Here is a 21,625-nt window from a genome sequence, read left to right on the forward strand (position 1 = left end):
ACTTCTTCTAATGATGTCAGCATTGCATTATATTCTACTTCATCCGTACTTATGGCGTCCATACTTAACTTACTAACTATGAAATTAAAAAAATAACTATATCTGTGAAAGGGGATAACAGGTCGAATTAATAAACGGAAATATAACTACATTAAACCTGCTGGTGTTAAGAATAAAAAAACGAATTCGTGTACAATATTTCTTTACCATAAAACAAAATTTTAAGGTATTATTTTTCTCACGACAATAACTCAAATTACAAGAAAATGAGAACAAAAAGTAAACAGTCTTCAATAGTCACAGCTCGTTACTTTCTATTTTTTAGATAATTACAAAACAAAATAAATTGAGTATGGGTTGTACAAAACAACAAAATTATAAAATATCTCTAAGCTCTACCAATATTTGATTAGAAACATGAGTAACCATCAAGGAGTAAAAAGATTCCTTGCAGATAGTAATTTCTATTTGGGATATTCGACATATAAAAACGTCATTCAAACGCAAAACATAAATTCGTATAATAAGAGTCCATTTTAAAAAACCTTTAGCAAATTTAAATTAGGGTAAAACTGCCAAAATTCCCAGCTAATGAAATTATTTCCTTTTATCATGTGATTTGTTTTAGACAATTAAAGAAGTTTCAAAATACAAAACATAGTTTTAGAAGATGTTTCTTTAGGCAAAGAAAATTGTAGAAAATATAATTTACCTTGCCTCACACCCAGACGGACTTTTTTCAAATTATATAGGAGATATTATTACAGCAATCGTCTTTTTCTGGTTTTTCAAATTTTACTCATTTTTATATATATATATTTATAATAATCACAACAACTATTACCATAGAACAAAAACGACTTTCATGTTTATAATATGCTATTTTGCTGTTCTTCCATCATAACGTTTTAATCGGTTGTTTTTCTTACAATCGGGTTGTAATGAATAAATTCCATCACGAACTGCATATTCACACATACCTACTGGTGCCTGATGTTAGACTAAAACAAAAATAACAAAATATAAATGATTGATGTGCAAATAGAGGTTATCCTATATAATGTGAGGATCAGGTCCATGACCCCTAGGTTCCAAAAACTTTGTATCTCAATAATAATAAGTAGTCCAAAAATTAAATAGAGTATATATTGTTTAAATGACTTTCTGTGCAACTCATTATTTTGATTTCGCATTAAGCACAATAAACACATAAAAGCAAAAAATTGAAGTAAAAAATCTACGATTTACATTTCATTTAGCCCTCTGTGGTTTCGCTTTTTTACCTACTAAATAGCGTGTGTACAAAAATTCATAAATTTTGAGTAATTTTGGAAATTCATTTATTGTACAGATTTCATACACATGAACTATCCACAAGATGTTGGTATTACTTTTTGCTGTCGATGGATATAGATATATATTGGCGTTGATTCCATATGTGTAGTAAATATTACCATTGCCCCGTGTAAGAAGTGTTATGTTGTACGGTAGTGAGGCATGGGCAGTGAAGCAGGAAGATCTTGACCTTTTAAAAAGGAATGATATAAGAATGGTTAGGTGGATGTGTAACGCCAGTCTGAGAGACAGAAAGAGTTCAGATGAGCTAAGAAGCAGGATAAGTATCCATAGAATTAAAGATGTTATCCAGATAAGAAGATTGAATTGGCTGGGGCTCTTGGAAAGAATGGAGGAGGATAATTGGGTAAGAAAGTGTAGAGACTTGATAGTTCCTGGGGCAAAGCCCAGAGGCAGACTGAGAAAGACTTGGCAGGAGGTTATAAGGACAGACTTGATACAGCGGAAGTTGAGTTTAGATCTAACACAGTCTAGATCAGATTGGAAGAGGGTCATTAATATACCCCGTCCAACCCATGCTAGCATGGAAAACGGACGTTAAGCCAAGAATGATGATGATGATGATAGGTTAACCTAACTGATGTGAGGATGTGGGCCATTTGAAGGTGCTGGGAAGTTGATTGGGCTAGTCAGTTCTCGACACATTTAGCTTCATCAACTTAGAAAGTTATAGCTAAAGGCGATAATAACAAAGGCTTACATTCCTATCTTCAGGTGTGTTAGCTATAGACGGCTTACTTCGCGTTTTTTGTGCCTGATGCCAGTGGAATTTTGCAGATACGCTACATCTTTTCTGCCATCTTTGTTTGCCTTTTTACTTTCACGGACGTTACGTACACCACAACCCGTACGGCATCTCTAGCCAATCAGAAGGCTGAAAATTTGAGATACAAAACTGTGACCGTAATTCACTCTAAAGGATAGGTTAAGAAGTGGATTTGACATTATATATATATAACAATTATTTTATTTGCCAACCAAATAACAATACGTCATAACTTCTTTTTATAAGTACCAGTTCGATGTTTGTCGCAGGAACTAATTCCGTGGTAAAGCACCGACTCTCTACTATCCTACAGCAAGTATTTTTATTCCCAATCCTGAATTAAAAACATGTTTTGGAAATTGTGTACATGTTCATAAAAATCAAAAATAAAAATAAAATATTCTTTTGACCCCTAATTTTTTAGGGTTTGGTTTTTATCAAGCCAAGGGCCTGTCATATGTGTAATTTACTGACCCTTTTTTTATCTCGCGTGTATTGAAACTTTTTGTAAGTTCTCACGTGCGTGAGATGGGTGTGTTTTCTGCACAAAAAATGATAAATAATTCCATACGAAACGTTAACACCATTCATTTACATGTTATTCACCATTGAAATCTTTATTTTAATATATTCCTTAAATATGTAAAAAGTACATATTCACTATTTTTATGAACTAATAATAATAATCAATATTAATGGATTTTAATACCTAAAATAAGCATGAGTTTCTATTAAGCCAATAATGTTTATTTCAAAATGAATGATTGCATAGAGAATATTTCATTGATGGAGTTGTACCTTTGCTTCTGTCGTCACTGCAACTATTGGTTGAGTTTGCACGAAAATATATTATTGACGTTATGAATGGGATAAATGATGAATAGACATGCGGAACATTTTTTCTCATTTTGGCTTCAGAACTTTTTTTCATCTAAAATGAAGAAATGGTAAGAAAATTTTTTTATAAGATTTATTGCAAAAGTTTCTTTTCTTCAAACTCCTTTCCCTTCCCTCCTGATTGACACATTCAAAACACTGTAGTTAAAAAACAAAACATTTGATAAGAAAAAGAAGATTAACCTATTTTCTCTTACAGGCACTCGTTTAAAATTTTCCATATTTGGGGGCGGGGAATGGGGGGGGGGGCGGCTGTGTAATTAAAAGAGGGAATGAGAAGGTGAGGAGGGAGAGTGGTCCTTATTATTATTTTATTATTATAAAACAGCATTCGTGTCATCAATAATAAAGATTTTTCCTGCCAAGAACACTAAATTCAACACCTAGAACTTTATCATTATAATTTTCGTCAATAATACCGGATAATTTTTCAATTTTTAAAATGATAAACTTCGGATTTATTCCAATATCTGTTTTAAAAGGTTCTTTCTAATAGGTGGCGCTTTTTTTGATGAAGGGCGCTTATTTGAAGAAATATGTAACTCAGTAGCAGTAATAATAATAGTAGCAACGAGAACGAGAACGAGAACGGGAACAAGAACGAGAACGAGAACGAGAACGAGAACGAGAACGAGAACGAGAACGACAACGAGAACGACAACGAGAACGAGAACGAGAACTAGAACGAGAACAACAACGAGAACGACAAAACAACATCATCATCCACAGCAGCGGCATCAGCAGGAGCAACAGGAGGTGCAGCTGCTACACCAGCGACAATAACCACAAAAAAAATCAAAAAATACGTATAAAGAAAACTGACTTGTTAAATCATTTACAGCGTACGGAAGTGAAATGAAATTTAAATAAAAGGATAGTTACCATTGCTACAATACATTGTATGCAATACGCGCTTTTTCCTTTCATAAAAAAATGCGTTATGAGAATATCAGGTTGTGATTTCGAGCCATAAACAATATATTTTATAAAACAACAAAGGAATAAGAACGGTATAAATAGTTCACATGATCTGTTTGTTAATGCTTAAATGCGCAGAAAACAAAAGGAATACATTGATTCAATCAGGGCCCGTTATAAGTTTCTTTAAATCAAAATCATTTGGTCTAAACAACTTGTGAGTTTTGAATTCTCAATATATTGTACCAGTATGTTTAAAAAAGTAAATTGTTAAAAAAGCTAACTTTTAAAATTGTGGATAACAATTTTTTTTCAAAAAAAAATATGTTATGGTGATTTGTTCTTATCACGTCAGTAACTATAGCCAAACATATTTAATTTTTAATTCTCATGTTTAATTTTACTAACAGAAGAACACACAAGACGTGTATATGGCTACACTGTTTGTAAAAATAGAAGATTGAATACAATTATATATTTCTAGGAGTTTAAAAATGCTCATGTTTAAATTTGGACTGTACATGTCTTTTAGTTCTAAATACCAAACTAAAATTAATAACATATTAAGCTGAAAATATCAGAAGAACGAGAAAAATGAATCAACCCAATGAAACGATTTGCAACTGCAGTAATGAAAGAATCTCAGAAATTGTAGCAGATGCTCTTAATAGTAGCGACGCTGGGGACGCTACATGGATTCTAACAAGTGCCTTTATTATATTCACCATGCAAAGTGGCTTTGGATTGCTTGAAGCTGGTAAGGTGTTCTAATTTTTAATCTGATGTATAATTTTATAAGTGAGTAGCCTCATTACAATACTAATACCCTTTTTTAAGCCCCGTTGTTGCAATTTTCAGTTTCTTTAAACTTGCTTCGTATTTTAATCCTACTATCACAGCTGTAATCCATAGATGAATTTGCGTTAGTAGCCAATATTTATATCTACTATCTTCTGCCCTAGCTCTTTTAGTTAATAATTTGACAAAATAAATAAACGAGAATAAATCTCGTGTTCTGAAACAGTCTTATTTCAAATCCCAAATCCAAATTCAACATCTATAAAATTCATATGTTAGGTTCTTGTTCTGCTAAAAACGAAAGCAACATTATGATGAAAAACGCCATTGATGTTGTTTTTGGTGCATTGGGATACTGGATTTGTGGATTTGGCTTAAGCTTTGGACATGGTGATAACAATAATGGATTTGCTGGAGCAGGTGCGTTTTTGACAGATTCTACTAATGAAAACATGGGACATTTATTTGCAAAGTACTTCTTTCAACTTTCGTTCGCGACAACAGCAACTACTATAGTGTCCGGTGCAATGGCTGAAAGAACGAACTTCAAAGCATATATGCTGTTTTCATTTCTCAATATGTTTTCGTATGTCTTTCCTGCACATTGGATTTGGGATAACCATGGATTTTTGTATGAGCTTGGAGCTGTTGATGTTGCAGGTTGTGGACCTGTTCATTTGATAGGTGGAACAGCCGCCCTGGTTGCAACAATCATGTTAAAACCAAGGTTTGTTTGAATAGATAATAAAATATTTTTGTTGGCTGTTGGAAAATTTGCTTAGTGATTTGCGTTGATATACGTTGTTGATAAACATGTTTTAAATATGGTTGAAATTGATATACATTCTGGACGGATAATTTTAGTGTTTTATATTTGTAATCACAGGTATATATTCGTAATCATAGGAACAAAGGCGTAATTAAATATAAATATTTCGTATTTTATATTTTATATTATTATATCTTTGTTTAGACACAAACGATTTGATAAGGATGTAAAGAATGACTACCAATGCTCTTCACCAGTTAACATAATTCTTGTCCTATTTATGTTGTGGTGGGGTTGGCTTGGATTTAACTGTGGTTCCACCTTTGGTGTAAGTGGAGGTAAAGTTATATGTCGGTGTCTTTTTTCAACAAAGAAAACTTATATATACTTTGACTTTCATTAACACTGTTTTTTATTATTACATTATTTAAAATCCTTATTTTCTCTTTTTTCTGCCCAAGAATAATGTTGATAATATTTTAGTGAAAAATATTGGGGAAAACTGCATTATTTTTGTAGAAAAACCTTTTAGACGAGATATATAAGCGGAAAAGAGTATTTTTAAAAAAAACTAATAGCTAATGAAACTAAAGAGAAATTAACAAACATTTATTGACAATGAAATATATCTTTAAAGAGTTTATAACCAACCAAAACAAGAAAACAGGTCTTTGCGAACTTTTGTCATGGATACAGCCTTGGTAATTTAAGCCACATTAAAACGTTTGCAAAACGCGTCAGGCATACTCCGTAAAAGGTCTTACAGGCCAATTTGCTTAAACAGATTTCAAAAAATGATAACCGCACTATTTATACACACTATCTGTCAATATCATAATTACACAAATGTTAGAAAAAAAATTAGAAAGAACAACATTCACAGAGAGAAAACTTTTGTTAGACGCAAATTACATAATTTTTGGACTAAAAAAAGGACTGAAGTTCTTCTGTCGAAAATGTTTTCTATGTATTGTTGGCTTTTACAAACTATCTGTCTGACTGATTTGATTGCTTTGCTCAGCTTTTAATGTTAGATTTAGAGCTTCTTATAACAAGGAGAAAATTAAGAGCCTCAGAACGTGATTGGTTTAAAGAAAGCATTGTGTATTATCTCTGACTAGTCTATAGGCGTCATAATTATGTGATTTTCTAATTATTTTGAAATTTCTGCATCTAGATAATTACTAATTTCAATAAGTCATCAAGGTAGCTGTAGCTATCTTGTAAAGCACATAGTCCTTTCCGAAATTTTAATAAAAATTGTAATTAAATTTACTGCTTTTACTTCTAAGTAAGTGTTTTATGGTGTAAATCAAATTCGAAATGTCATTGGATTTACCACCTGTCGTCCAGCATGTACTTTTCTTTTGTTTTTAGGCTCTAAATGAACTGTCGAACATATATCAACTTTACTAAAAATATTGTTGCAATTGTCACTGTTCTAGTATAATTTTTTGGTCACCAGAAGAAATCAAGGAAATCAAAATTAGTCATTTATCTCCTTAAAGTTGCTATGCACTTTCAGACCCAAATTATTAAAACTTAATTTTCACGTTTTGATACGCAAAACGTCGTAAGATTTCTCATTTTTGATGGTGTTATTCCATTTAGCTAGCATACACAATTTAGCCGCAAATTTAGCTAGCTACTGAACACTAGGTCAATGTCACCAACATCATCCAGTTTTGAAAAATTATGTTGCTGGATTAAAAGCAACCTTGATTTTAAGAAAACTGTAGTAATTACAAATATTTGTTTATTAAAAAAATTTAGACTGGAGGAAATCGGATGGAATGGAAGGAAGTTTTCTGTAAAGGCATGTGTTATAGCTACTGTATTGGATAAGAAAACCAGGGACTCAACATAGATCAATATTATACATTCCCTAAAGAAAGAGAAAGAAAGTTAGACTAAAAAATTTAACAACAGTTAGAGTTTTATCTAGACAGTCCATAATAATATGAAAATACCTAAACAAGGTTGTTGTTTGCCTCCATTTTTGTCATTGTATATTGTTCAATTTTTTCTTATATTCCTTTATTTCAAAAATCCCCCGAAACTTTTATAGCACACACTATATTTTCTATAGCCAAACCGAAAGTTTATTTTTCCACTAAAGGTTTGCCACCAAAACTTTGTGATGAACATGGAAAAAGGAATCGACTGTTCATTTACTCGGGTGTTGTACGATTTTTGTAACAGAAATTTTGACCACACCGATATGGGAAGTGTTATTACCTTTATTCCAGTACCAGTAGATAAGAAAAAGGTGTTGTAATTTTGATATTGCCATATTTTTACTTTTTATAAATATCATTACAGGAAAGTGGAAGTTAGCGACCAGAGCTGCTGTGGTGACGGTGAATAGTTCTGTAGGAGGAGGCTTGTTTTCAGTCTTGTACTGTTACGTTCTTACCAATAAGTTTGATCGAAAACTTAATATTGGAACGTTTTGTAATGGAGTTTTAGGTGGATTAGTCTCTATCACTGCCATATGTGCCATCTGCAGGCCTTGGGAGGCGTTAATTATAGGTTTTGTTGGCGGCTCAATAACGTGTTATGGTACGTAATATTCTTTTTGTCAGCTTAGACATAAAAAATTATATTGTGAAGAAGGAATTGAAAATTGATAAAGCGGTAATTGAAAAAGTGATAAAAAAAATTGTAATTGAAAAGAAATGGCTAATAGCATCTCTATAACTGTCTCCATATATCTTTCTGTTTATTTATAAACTAAAGATGCTAGCTGTCAGCCGCGACGGCAAAAAATTGTGGATTTTTTTCGTTAAAATTTAGATTAACTTTTAATATACCAATCGTTAGCTATAGTAGTCTGCCCGTCACATCGGTTAAAGAATTTGTTCGTGGTGTAGCATGACCTGGATCTAGCTGACAGACAAAATAAGGCTATTATTAACACAAAACAAACCTTCTTCCTTTTTCTTAGGATCTGTGTTTCTGGAGTGGTGTAAAGTCGACGACCCTGTTTCGTGTATACCCGTGCATGGTTTTGCATCTATTTGGGGACTGATATCTGTAGGGCTCTTCGGTGAAAGGGACGAGATCGAAAATTTGAATGGACGTCCAGGATTATTTAAAGGGGGCGGGGCGGAGTTACTGGGCTATCAAATGTTAGCTGCTGTATGTTTCTGCGCATGGGCTGCTGTAACAACAGCATTAGAGGTAAAAATTTTTATTTCCTCTAAATTTTTGTACATATTTAAAATAAATTCAACTTCTCCCAAACACGAAAAAAGCGAATTTTGAATTACTTCAAGGGTATGCATTGTACTCTACTGTACTCCATTCACATGGACACATGTTTTAGAACACGACTAAAAAATGTTAAATCCTTTATGATTATTGCGTAAGCAGTCATTTTTACTCTAAAATAAAATTTCTCGAATTATTTTACATTTCCTGATTTTTATCACTGGTATTAAGTTACGTGAATATTTTATTTTAAAAAAAAATATTTAGCGTGTTCATAATTTCGTGAATTGGGGCAAAGTCGGAAAAAAGCAAAGCAAAATGCCCGCGAAAACATTAACGCAACCTATCGAAGACTAAGTTTCAAGTGAATAGCAAAATATTTTACCCTTAAAAAATTTATTTTAGTTATTTCTCGCCGACAAGATTTTTGTGTTGAGAATGTCGTTGGAGGAGGAACTCATCGGAGCAGATTATGCTGAGCATGGTATAAAATCGCCAAGTTACGGAAAGGAAGAACACCCGTTTTCTAATACAGAAATTGATAATGTCAATCAAAGTTCAACTTTATATTCAGGAATGAAAAGGAAAACAGACATAAGTAATCTCCCGACGTTCAAGAGAAGCGACGAATATAACTCAGTCAACTATACAAAATATGACGAGCACGTTGGCCCGTATTGGAATGCAGGTCTTGTTAATTTCGGTTATGTCTCAATATCTGGTAGAAAACGAGTGGAAGTCACAGCAGAATCTGAACGACACACTGAAAACATAAACCAGCACGATATCGCTGAAAGTAAATTAAAAGAGGGAGCGGATATTTGGTAGTTAAAAAAGAGAAACTTAAACTCAACAAAAAATAACGACCCATTTAAGAAAGTAAACAATGAGCATGCTTACGGTTGTTTTTAGAAAACTTATTTTGCAGAACATTTCGATTGACATATGTAAATTGTCTTTTTAATTCAGCGTTATAAAAAGAAAGCATAACCTAAATCAACAACAAAAACAAACAAAAAAAAAGTATAAAAAATTGCCGAAGCATGTTTTTTACTATCTGCAGAATCTTAACTGTGACATCTTATTTCTTCATCAAAGTATGCAAAGTTAGGGCGATGCTATTCCTTAAATAAATAAAAAATAAAAAATAATAATAAAGTGAGAATTCTCCCATACCACTTGTGAGTTTTATTTTGGTGTCGTATACATTTATTTCTCTGCATAGGCATGTAATCTATATCTTCGTTCACATTATGGATAAAAACCTCAAATACACAAATCCTTGTATGGAACTTTCATCTCTTTGAAAATAGCCGTATTTTGTCTGTGTGTCCGCGAAAGACGCGTCCTGTTACGGAAACACGAAATTTCTAAAAATACGCACGAATACCAAATGCGATATATTTTTACCGACTTTGTTGCGACGGGTAAATTTAAAGGACGGGTGAACCTGTGAATTTTCCACGGGCTAACGACTAGTCTCTTTAATAATAGCCATCGTCTGTCTGCCTGCGGGTCCTGTTACAAAAACACGAAATGCGATATAGAAAGGACGGGCGACCCCGTGGATTTTTCCACAGGTTAACGACTAGTCTATATTATAATACCCACGTGTTTCTGTCTGTCATGCCAAATGGTACCGCAAGTAACGAGACGCTTGCAATGCGGTATAAAAAGAACAGGCAAACCCGTGGATTTTTCCATGACCAACGGCTAGTGTAACACAATAAAAAGATCTTGCGAATCTTGTAATGTAGACACAATTTTGTCCCTACTAATTAATTTCTTGTGCAATTTTTGAATGACAGGTGTTTATGATAAATATGGACAACGTTTAGTTTTGTAGAGTGTAAATTACTCAGTTATTACTTCGTTGAAAATCAACGAAATCCCTCCATCATACACACATTTCATCATTATTTTGTGCATCTTTGCTTGACTGTTCGCATAGCGTAATTGCATGACTTTGCAAAGGAGGGGGGGTGGGGCAGGGAAGGGTAGGAAAGGGGGTGTGATGTGTCAAAATGAAATTGTGTGCAAATGCATTAATCTATATAATAATACGCCACCTGGGACCAATTTGGGTAAGTTTCCCAAACCTAGGTGCCCAATTCCGGTTCGGAATACACGGGTAGATGACGTCATCCAAAAACTTTCAAACTCTAATATCTCTGCAACCGTTTGTCAAAAGTACATGATCCTATACATTTTCTTGATCAGCGTTTCAAAATCTATACGAGGAAGGCAACAGGTATATAAATTTCTAAAAAAAATTTTTGTGTTTTCACGGGTCTTTGCTGACGTCAGCACAACTTTTTAAACCCTTATATCTCCTTTTGCGTTCCTCGAAAACATATCATTCTATACATTATTTTGATCAGCGTTACAATCTCTACACATTACAATAAAAGAATAAAATAAATTTCCCTAATTTTTTTGGGATCTTCACTGCTGACGTCAGCAAAAAATCTAAAGCCACCTATTTATCCATTGCTCTTCTGCCTTAGTGGATTTTCCCACGGGCTTTATCGACTAGTCTATATAATCTCTATAATAATACGCTAAGTGTGTTTGTCTGTGTGTCTGTGACAGGCAAAGTGGATGTCTTCATTTTCCTTTGATGTTGCCGAAAAATGCATCTCTAATATGTCAAATTTTCTGACGTTACGGCGCGACGAAAATAACACTACTTTAACGTCAATATCCTATATTAAATTAATGAAACCATTACAGTGCATTTAAAACTTCGAGGCCAAATAACTTGAAAACGAGGTGGTGACGTCGATGATTTTTCACTGCGTGGGTAACTAGGGACCACCTGGGACCACTTTGGGTAAGTTTCTCAAACCTGGGTCCCCGAATCCGTTTCGGAATGGACGGGTTGATGACGTCATCACAAAACCTTCAAATCTCAATATCTCTGCAACCGTTTGTCAACAGTTCATGTTCCTAAACATTTTCTTGATCAGCATTTCAAAATCTATATGATGAATGCAACAGGTGTACGAATTTGTGAAGAAATTTGTTTTGGAACTTTTGATAGGGACTTTGCTGACGTCAGCAAAATTTTAAAGCCCTTAAATCTCATTAACCGCTCATTAAAAGCACACGATCATATACATTTTCTTGATCAGCAGTTTAAGCTCTACACAATAGAGGCAACGTAGAAACAAATATCTAATTTTTTTTGTGGATGGGTTGCTGACGTCATCAAAATTTTTATTTTTCCTCAGTGGATTTTTCCACGGGCTTTATCGACTAGTTTAGCTAATAATACTAGTAATACGCGAAAGACAATAAAGATGAAATGTACTAAAAACTAATAATGTGATAGCGTAAATAGTTTGATTGTGATTGATGATGATTAAGGAAAATGACCTTAATTTGCTGCCAGTTTCTTAAGAAGCCTTCTCTTCTATACCCTATTTAACTCCATTCCTAAGACGTGTATGCCAACTTTATTGTACTTTCGCAAACAGTAAACAGTCAAAACTTGAGTATATAGCTAGCTAGATAATCGAGGCATGGTATGTCGGTCGAAAATGTTAAACAGAAACTTATTTTTGATAATAAATTTCTGCATATTTTCAGGATTTTTCTTAGCACACAGAAACCTATTTTTCATAATAAATGTCTCCAGAATTTCAAGTTACTTTGATGATATAATAAGAAGTGATATTCACTATGAGGTTCTTACAGGCATGTTATTGCATTGTTGTTGTAGCTAGAAAACTTGATAAGAACTTGATAAGGAGTGTCAGCCCAGGTTAATGACTTAAGGAAAATAGGGCAATTGGTATACAATGTGTCACAAATCCAATGGAGCGCTTTATAGCAATATAACATTAAATGTTTTTAAAGGTGTTTTCAATTACTGCGGAAAAGCAAGTACAATTTTTAGCATTTCTTTTTTTGCAGAATGAGTTTCTCTAGAAATTTAAAGGGGCGCTAAGTGAGGGGCACTAAGTTAAGCGATTAGAGCAGTTAAGCCTTGTTGCAGGTCAGAGTGGAGACAAAAAAACCTTCTCACAACTTTGTATGCGGCATAGAATTTAGATTAAATATTGACACTGTGCTTTAGAAGTACATTCCCAATTTCTCTGAGCTGGATAAAACATCTGGTCCTAAACCTAGAGCACCTTTATGTATATTTAAATGAAGGGTGCAAATTGTTGATTTTGTCAAGTTTACTCTTAATTAAGCTCGACTTAAAATGTGAAATAATGTGAAAACATTTTTGCATAACCTTTATAAAATTTTTGTCTAATTATACCCATATATTGCAGAGTCGGTTGATAAAGGTCAACCTCCAAAAGCATTACCGAAGCTACTTGATCTTACCACAAAAAAATATTGAAAAAGTGCTAAACAGTTTCTTTTCTCAGGCTGTCGCAAAAATTGTTATTCATTGGCAATAAAGAAGGATTTAAAGCAAAAAAAACAACACCCATGCGTCACTAAAAGTTTGCAAGAATCTGCAAAAGAAATCAATAATAAATACAGATGGCTCTGTATTCTACAATTTTGTAAAATACAGAGCCATTTAAATTAAAATTTGACTAATTGGGACAAACCTTGTTAACCATTACGAAAAAAGTATAACAACGAAAAACAAACAAACAAACAAACAAACAAACAAACAAACAAACAAACAAACAAACAAACAAACAAACAAACAAACAAACAAACAAACAAACAAACAAACAAACAAACAAACAAACAAACAAACAAACAAACAAACAAACAAACAAACAAACAAACAAACAAACAAACAAACAAACAAACAAACAAACAAACAAACAAACAAACAAACAAACAAACAAACAAACAAACAAACAAACAAACAAACAAACAAACTATGATTGAAATATCGTAATTTGATTGATTAATCCACAAGATATATATGGTACCGAAAAATGTGTGCGATTTTCACTTATTTCTCACCTCTACTGTGCCAAAAGCTTTCACTTTTCCTATTGATTGGCGAAAATCGAATAAAAAAAAAGTTTAAAAGCCAGTATGTTTTCCAAATTGGTTAATTAATCAATGTAAAGTTATTGTTTACTCGGTAGATTTCGCTCCTTAATTTTCTTCTCATATAAAGCAAACTATTTTTATGAAACTAACAATATTCAGTCATAAATATTCATAGTTTATCTTTTATTTACGTACAGTCATCAGAGATAGTGCTCTCCGCCACACATAAATTGTGTTCAACTGTCGCGTTAATTAGAGGAATGTATATTTTTAACAGGCCAGTATGAGTTTTGTGTTTAATATACACGATTATCTAAACGGCGCGAAACAAATTTTTGCAACAAGCTAAAAGAAAATAATAAGGAAAGGGAGAGAGAAAAAAAGGTAATAATACACAAATTGAAATATTTAAATATTCTCTCTATATAAACAAAGTTCACAAAACTTAAATTCGCATTCACCATTTAAATAAACCATTTGGAATAATAATTCCTATAATCAGAATTGATTTCCAATGAAATATATAAGTGATGTTTTTTTAAAAATGAATGAAGAGAACGTACCGTTGCTAATTTATTTATGGCAACAAAAATATTGCTGAAGTAACTGAATGGGATTGATGTTGGCAGGCCAAAGATGTACAAATTCCAATGCTCAGTATAGTTATAATTCAAATTTGTTTCTCCGGAATAAAATAAGGTAAGAAAATTTTTTCTGCAAGATTTACTGATGTTTATTTTGCTTTGTTACCCTAAGAAGAACAGTAAACCTAAGAAGAACAATAAGCAAGAAAAAAGGGGCGCTAAAGAATCGTAAAAATGCTTACGAAACAAATTTTATTTTTTTCTTCCTGTCTTTATACTGTCTCGCTTCGGTCCTCCAAAAATATAACCATTTTTTAGTTATAAGTATTTTTTCGTGTCAACATGAATATTCTTAACTTTTAGGCAAAAGCCATCTTGGTATATTTATACATATTTTTAGCAAAGTTAAGATTAAGAGATTTAAGTGGATGCTTATATGGGACGGATAAAATCATCCCGGAAAAAATCCCATTTCGCTATCGTCCTGTCCCTTATGTAAACAGACTCTAAGAACGCAAACGGGTAAAAAATCACCCTGGGGGTGCTGTTGCTTAGTTAGCCTAACTGACAGACAGTCAACTAGATTTTATAGAAAAAAATTCTTTTAATATCCCCAGAAAAGACATTTTACATGAATGACAAAATACAAGCAAAATTGAGCAGTTTTTTTAGGATATTCTGAACTTTTTGTCGCATTTCATCTTTAATAGTCTCAGTACTAAATACTTAAAAACGGCATATGAATCATGTTCCACATGGAATAAGCCGTTACAAAAAAACCTTTGGCAAAATTATTTTTCTCCAGATACTCAATATTTGTCGTTGGACAAAAAAAAACTGACTGCAAACTGCTTTCGGATTTGCTAGGAATAAAAAACTAAGCTGTTATATCAAGCTGGATAAAAATGCTAGCTTTCTAGGATGCTTCATCTTAATTTTGCAGCAAGAATCCTACAACATGTTTGTTATTCATATTCGGCTAAAAAACGTGTTAGAATGCTAATCCTAACGTGTAAAAATATATATGAAAGTGAATATTTCCATAACAAAAACCCTTTAGAAGGTAAAACGGTGCAAATATTTTCAAAATGACTATCGCTGCAGATATCAATTCTCAAACATCTCTCGATCGGCTAAAACTTCAGGCTGTAATCATAAACACGAACATGAAAAAAATGTTGTATTACTGATAATGGCTGCGGTTAAATAAAAAATAATTACCAACGACTTTTTAATATAAGTTAGTAATATGGTGTGTAGCCAATATGATGCGTGTTTTATATGTCGTCAAAATTGTTATAATTGTCAATAATAGCAATACAATATTATCATATTTTAAAAAAGAAGCATTTTTTTCTTTCGCCACATATTAATAATAAACCTAAACAAGAAACTAATTATCAAAATAAACACAGCAGGTTCATGAAATATTAAATAAGGCAAGGGAGAAGAGTTCATTTTATGTAATTTAATTTAAGTTAAAATTTCTCTGAAGCGTCGGATGAAACCGTGTTGGTTCCACCTCCCACATGGCCAATATCTGACCCCTGCATATGGGATTGGTAACGGAAGATAATAACATTTTTTTCAACAACAACAACGATAAAGAAGAAGAAAGTACACGAAATTGTTTCATTCAAATAATTTCAACGAAATTTGGGAAATTTGCGTAAGATTTTCATAAATAATGAACCACATGTTACTTTGAAGTGAAACAAATTCAAATTCCTGATATTAAACTTATAAAATATTCACAAAGTTCATTTAGGAAGCTATAACACAATCACCAAAACCTAAGTGAAGCTACCAATTCACACTATATTGTAAAAGCGGTTACACATAACAGGTGGCAATTTTAAGCTTGCTTCAATATTCTATGTCTTGTGCTTTTTATTCACAACTCGGTTATTATTCGTTAGTAATGCCCGATAAAACGTCAGAAAGACTTATGAATTTCAAATTTAAGTATGGCAACTTTAATGGTTAACAAACTACGAATGAATAAGAAAATTTAAAAAATAACGTCCTCCAAAAACAAAAACTTAAACTTTTGCATGTTTTCAGCTGTCGTATAATTTATAGTTTTATGTGATTTTAAAACATATCGTTAACATTAATGCGAGAAAAAATTACACGTGAAAAGCTTCAACTTTGTGCTCCAAGGTATACTAAGTTCGTTACAGATTGTTTTTTACATTTCAAACATATAAGCGCTGATCAAACAAATCAAACTCACGCAACCTTCTGTGCAACATTTTGTTTCTTCGAATGCCAAGTCAAATGGAAAATGTAACATCCTTGATTCCCGGGGTGCAGCATGTAAATGTATTTAATTTTATTGCTTTTATTTTTTTTTTGTTAACAGTGATTTATTCTTTATTTCAATATCATTCATACGGGCACTGCTTCAAACATCAACATCTAGTATGTGTTTGTAATGGTAATAATTGGAACCAGATACTGGAGATGTTTATTGTTTGTCATCTTCCGCTCCAAAAGTATTTTGAAAGTTCCAATAATTTTCAAGATCAGCTGAAATTTTAAAACACGCATTGCAATGTTGAAGAAGGAATATAAAATGCTAAACGGTGCTGGTACATACTTGCACAATGATACTAGAATTCGCAAGGCTAGACTTGTTTTCGTTATTGTTCTGCTTTATTTTTAAAGCAATCCTAAATCAAAACTGCAACACAACGTCTTATCTTGTTGCTGATTATGTTAAAAAGCAATTTTACTTCGCATAGCCAATAAGAGATGCCACACATACATGTTTGCTAAAAAAATTACGAATTTTTTATTAAAAGTATCCATAGTAACTTAATGATAATTGAAATTGATATAAGTAAAAGCATTTATGCTCCACATTGTACTCTCTTTAAACAGGCTGTTTTTATAATGTGTGAAATGCTTTAGATTTTAGCCAATATTAATATAAAAGAAAAAGGGAAACGGGCAGAAAAATGAATCAATTTAATCAAACAATTTGCAACTGCAGCAATGAACGGATTACAGAAATTGTAGCAGACGCTCTTAATAGTAGCGAAGCTGGGGACGCTACATGGATTCTAACAAGTGCCTTCATTATATTCACCATGCAAAGTGGCTTTGGATTGCTTGAAGCTGGTAAGTTGTTCTGATTTTTAATCCGATAAATGACTTTATAAGTGAGTAGCATCAATATAATGGATTACTTAAAGCCGATAAGTCGTCCTAATTTTAAAGGAGAAAAAAGTTTATAAGTAACCAGCTGTGATAACGACACGTTTTTGTTAGATTAGTTAGATATATTTGTGTTAATTGGAAGTTTTTGTATCCACTATCAATTTTATGCAATTTTCATTACAAAGTTGAAACTAGTATATGAATGAATACTGTAAATGCGCGATCGAAGCGCTTCGTGCTTTTAGAGTGGTCGCTTATATGAAAGGGTTGGTGAGTCGAAAAGGGCGCTAATAAAAAAAACTCTTATGTAAAAGCCGTCTTTTTACGGAATTAAAATGGTCGTAAAATAGAACAGCAGAAGTTATATATATGTGTATAAATAAAACAAACATGTCTCCAGCGTTAATGAAATAACAACGAAAATTTTGAATGAGTGCTTCCTAGCCGCCGCCGCTGTAACTTTTATACGCTGGATGCGTATAAAAGTTACAAACAGGTGTGGGCGCTTGTTCGGGAGTGAGGGCTTAATTGAGCATTTACAGTATGTTAAAAAAACATTTACATTCTAAAAATGTAATCCCTACAATCTTTACCACAAAACTATAAATTGATATTAAAAGGTTCTTGTTCTGCTAAAAACGAAACCAATATTATGATGAAAAACGCCATTGATGTTGTTTTTGGTGCATTGGGATACTGGATTTGTGGATTTGGCTTAAGCTTTGGACATGGTGATAACAATAATGGATTTGCTGGAGCAGGTGCGTTCTTGACAGACTCTACTGATGAAAACATGGGACATTTATTTGCAAAGTACTTCTTTCAACTTTCGTTTGCGACAACAGCAACTACTATAGTGTCCGGTGCAATGGCTGAAAGAACGAACTTCAAAGCATATATGCTGTTTTCATTTCTCAATATGTTTTCGTATGTCTTTCCTGCACATTGGATTTGGGATGACCATGGATTTTTGTATAAGCTTGGAGCTGTTGATGTTGCAGGTTGTGGACCTGTTCATTTGATAGGTGGAACAGCCGCTCTGGTTGCAACAATCATGTTAAAACCGAGGTTTGTTTCAATACATTATAAAATATTGTTGTTGGGGAAAGCTGTTTAAGAATTACTAAGCGATTAGCGTTGATATACATCGATTGATAATCCTGCTTTGAGTATTCGTGTAAAGTTGATATACATTCGTACGGATAATTTTAGTATTTTATTTTATTAAACACAGGAATGGCATTACATCAAAGGCTCTAGGCGTAGCTAAGTATCTTATATTGCGAAGGATTTTTTTTACGTTTTATATTATTATATCTTTGTTTAGACACAAACGATTTGATAAGGATATGAAGAATAATTACCAATGCTCCTCACCAGTTAACATAATTCTTGGCTTATTTATGTTGTGGTGGGGTTGGCTTGGATTTAACTGTGGTTCCACCTTTGGTGTGAGTGGAGGTATGTCAGTATCTTTTCTTGAACAGTGGAAGCTGCTTGCCAACCTCTACATCACAATTAGTTAGATAATTCAATTTCTGATTAAGAGTAATGTTATCTAAGAGAAAAATTATGTACTTATACATCACATCGTAGGAAAATGGAAATTAGCGACCAGAGCTGCTGTGGTGACGGTAAATGGTTCTGTAGGAGGTGGCTTGTTCTCAGTCTTGTACTGTTACGTTCTTACTAATAAGTTTGATCGAAAACTTGATGTTGGATCATTCTGTAATGGAGTTCTGGGTGGATTAGTTTCTATCACTGCCATATGTGCTATCTGCAGACCTTGGGAGGCGCTAGTTATAGGTTTTATTGGCGGCATAATTACGTGTTATGGTACGTAATCTTACTTTTCAATTTATTTTGATTGGCAAAAATTAAGGACACTATAAATTGTGCGTTGGTCTCCTTTTTAGGGTGTGTTTTTCTGGAGTGGTGTCACGTCGACGATCCTGCTTCTTGCATACCTGTGCACGGTTTTGCATCTATTTGGGGAATGTTATGTGTGGGACTTTTCGCCGAGAAGGATGAATTGGAAAATTTAAATAGCCGACCCGGATTATTTAAAGGTGGAGGAACAAGTTTACTGGGTTATCAAGTTTTAGCAGCTGTGTGTTTCTGCTTATGGGCTGCTGTAACAACAGCTTTAGAGGTGAAACTTCTTTTCTATACACGTTAAAAATTAAATTCTAAATCTTCAAATAATGAATGAGAGCAAATAATAAAGACGTTGTAAAGTCAGTCCAAACCTGCAATATTACTTGCGCCATTTATATAAAAGTATAAAAAATTCTTACAACACGTTGTATGTCACCTGCCAACTGAGAAATATACTTAAGGAGTTACTTTATCAACTTACACATCCATATTGATTTTACCTAATAAAATTATCTACTTGGAAAATAAGACACATTTAAACCAGCAGGTGTTTAATGCCTAAAATAGGATATTCAACATGTCGTAGAAAGTAAAAAATATTTAAACACATTAACGTCAAACGTTTTATTTTAGTTATTTCTTGCTGACAAGATATTTGTGTTGAGAATGTCGTTGGAGGAGGAACTCGTCGGAGCAGATTATGCTGAGCATGGAATAGAATTGCCTAGTAACCAAAAGGAAGAAAACCCGTCTTTAAATACAGAAAGTGATAATGTCAATCGAAGTTCAACTTTGTATTCCAGAAAAACAAGTACAGTAGGCAGAAGTAAGCTTCCTGCTTTAAAAAAAAGTAATGAAGACGACTCAATTAACTATACGAAATATGAGGAACACACTGGAGCATATTGGAATGCAGGTCTTGTAAATTTCGGTTACGTCTCAATATCTGGTAGAAAACAAGTGGATGTTACAACAGAACCTAAACGACACACGGTAAATGTGAGAGTGGATGATATGGTTGAAAGTAAATTAAGAGATGGTGCCGATATCTGGTAGCTGAAAATGATAGATAATGTTCCCGGAAAATGCAACTAAGAAGGTTTTAAAAATTTAACGAAAAATTTCAATAAAGTCTCGTGAGTTCTTACATTATTAGTAAACACGGGTGTTTAGAAGACAAATTTTTATATTTGGCAAAACATGTTTCGTTCCGCATGCATACAAGGGGCTATTTAATGTAGCTTATAAACTACACATCAAAATAGAGAATCAAGGACTTAGAACAGGGTAGGTTAAAAAAAAGTTAATAAAGTGAGAACTATTTGGCAACTATTGCCGTAAATAAGTAAGCTGGCGAGGAGAAGGGTTCTCTCAAACCCTAGTCAATTATATTTATTGTCGTATTTAATATTTCTTTGTTTAGAAAGATTTTTAATATTAATTATTTAATCTTTATCTTCTAAACTTTTTTCATATTGTACACATTTTGGCTAACATATTATAGTAATATATATCAATTCATATGCAATTTTCATCATGAGATATTTAACTAAAAGCTTTTACTCAAGATGTAAAGTCACAGCAGTTTAACTGGGACAATACAAATACAAGTTGTGCGCATAACCTAATCGCCATGGGACTTTACGAACATGATTACTAAACATAGAGCCTTGAGGAGAGCTGATCACTTCTTCATTTACATGATGAAACACTTAGGTTAGGTACAATGTCACTGACAGTTATCCATAATAAGCACAGCCCTGTACTAAACAGTGCATTCTAACAAACAATACCTTCCAATAAAAAAGGCTCTGTTATAAACATTGTTCTTCTACAATCACTAACCTCTAAAAAAAGCTATCAACATCTTAAAGAATTGACACTGAAATCGTTTCAATTGAGTTATGCATTGGAAAATCACTGCAATATTTAACCAAGAAGACAAAAAATGTTTAACGGTGTCGAGAGAAAAAAGAACACATCCACTTAAAGAATTCGACTATTATTTTAATACAAGATCAAAATTTAGTAAAGGTATGTAGAAAAAACATAGCATGTGTGATACATGAATACATAGGCTCAAATAGATATATAACAAGAAATATGTTTTATCATATTTTTGCAGGTTTATTCTAAGTAACAAATTAAAAGGGGTACATGCTGAATACAAGCAGTCTCCCTTACTTACAATGTGCTTTAAATTAATTGTGTCATGCCTATTTTTGTCTATTTTTGGTAAACTTGCAGATGGATTAAAAAATTGTTTTAAAAATGATTTACTTTAAGGGAAAGAAATTTTTGTGA

At 32.9% G+C, this 21,625-nt stretch overlaps 2 protein-coding genes and 1 long non-coding RNA gene across 3 annotated transcripts; 2 read left to right on the plus strand and 1 right to left on the minus strand.

The window, feature by feature from the left end:
• Positions 1 to 185: 185 nt before the first annotated feature.
• LOC130623489 (uncharacterized) lies at positions 186 to 3,161 on the minus strand. Its single transcript, XR_008981144.1, has 2 exons — positions 2,057 to 3,161; positions 186 to 1,001 (listed from the first exon to the last, which is right to left on the minus strand). It is a non-coding gene; the product is annotated as an uncharacterized LOC130623489 (long non-coding RNA).
• A 514-nt stretch (positions 3,162 to 3,675) lies between these two features.
• LOC130623488 (putative ammonium transporter 3) lies at positions 3,676 to 8,956 on the plus strand. Its single transcript, XM_057438980.1, has 5 exons — positions 3,676 to 4,694; positions 5,015 to 5,462; positions 5,709 to 5,842; positions 7,827 to 8,066; positions 8,452 to 8,956. The coding sequence occupies exons 1-5, from the start codon at positions 4,532 to 4,534 to the stop codon at positions 8,769 to 8,771; spliced, it is 1,305 nt and encodes a 434-aa protein (XP_057294963.1). The 5' UTR covers positions 3,676 to 4,531; the 3' UTR covers positions 8,772 to 8,956.
• Positions 8,957 to 14,023: 5,067 nt separating this feature from the next.
• LOC130624094 (putative ammonium transporter 3) lies at positions 14,024 to 20,835 on the plus strand. Its single transcript, XM_057439663.1, has 7 exons — positions 14,024 to 14,393; positions 17,195 to 17,404; positions 18,064 to 18,511; positions 18,771 to 18,904; positions 19,040 to 19,279; positions 19,360 to 19,595; positions 19,955 to 20,835. The coding sequence occupies exons 2-7, from the start codon at positions 17,242 to 17,244 to the stop codon at positions 20,375 to 20,377; spliced, it is 1,644 nt and encodes a 547-aa protein (XP_057295646.1). The 5' UTR covers positions 14,024 to 14,393; positions 17,195 to 17,241; the 3' UTR covers positions 20,378 to 20,835.
• The last annotated feature ends 790 nt before the right edge of the window (positions 20,836 to 21,625 follow it).

The sequence above is a fragment of the Hydractinia symbiolongicarpus genome, chromosome 13 (assembly GCF_029227915.1).
Source record: "Hydractinia symbiolongicarpus strain clone_291-10 chromosome 13, HSymV2.1, whole genome shotgun sequence".
Lineage (NCBI taxonomy): Eukaryota > Metazoa > Cnidaria > Hydrozoa > Anthoathecata > Hydractiniidae > Hydractinia > Hydractinia symbiolongicarpus.

Excerpts from the sequence above, each read along its gene's own strand:
- LOC130623488 (XM_057438980.1), top strand. The coding sequence starts at position 4,532 with ATGAATCAACCCAATGAAACGATTTGCAACTGCAGTAATGAAAGAATC. Across the intron at positions 4,695-5,014 it reads CTTTGGATTGCTTGAAGCTG|GTTCTTGTTCTGCTAAAAAC; the intron begins GTAAGGTGTTCT and ends TTCATATGTTAG. Across the intron at positions 8,067-8,451 it reads CGGCTCAATAACGTGTTATG|GATCTGTGTTTCTGGAGTGG; the intron begins GTACGTAATATT and ends CCTTTTTCTTAG.
- LOC130624094 (XM_057439663.1), top strand. The coding sequence starts at position 17,242 with ATGAATCAATTTAATCAAACAATTTGCAACTGCAGCAATGAACGGATT. Across the intron at positions 17,405-18,063 it reads CTTTGGATTGCTTGAAGCTG|GTTCTTGTTCTGCTAAAAAC; the intron begins GTAAGTTGTTCT and ends TGATATTAAAAG. Across the intron at positions 19,280-19,359 it reads CGGCATAATTACGTGTTATG|GGTGTGTTTTTCTGGAGTGG; the intron begins GTACGTAATCTT and ends TCTCCTTTTTAG.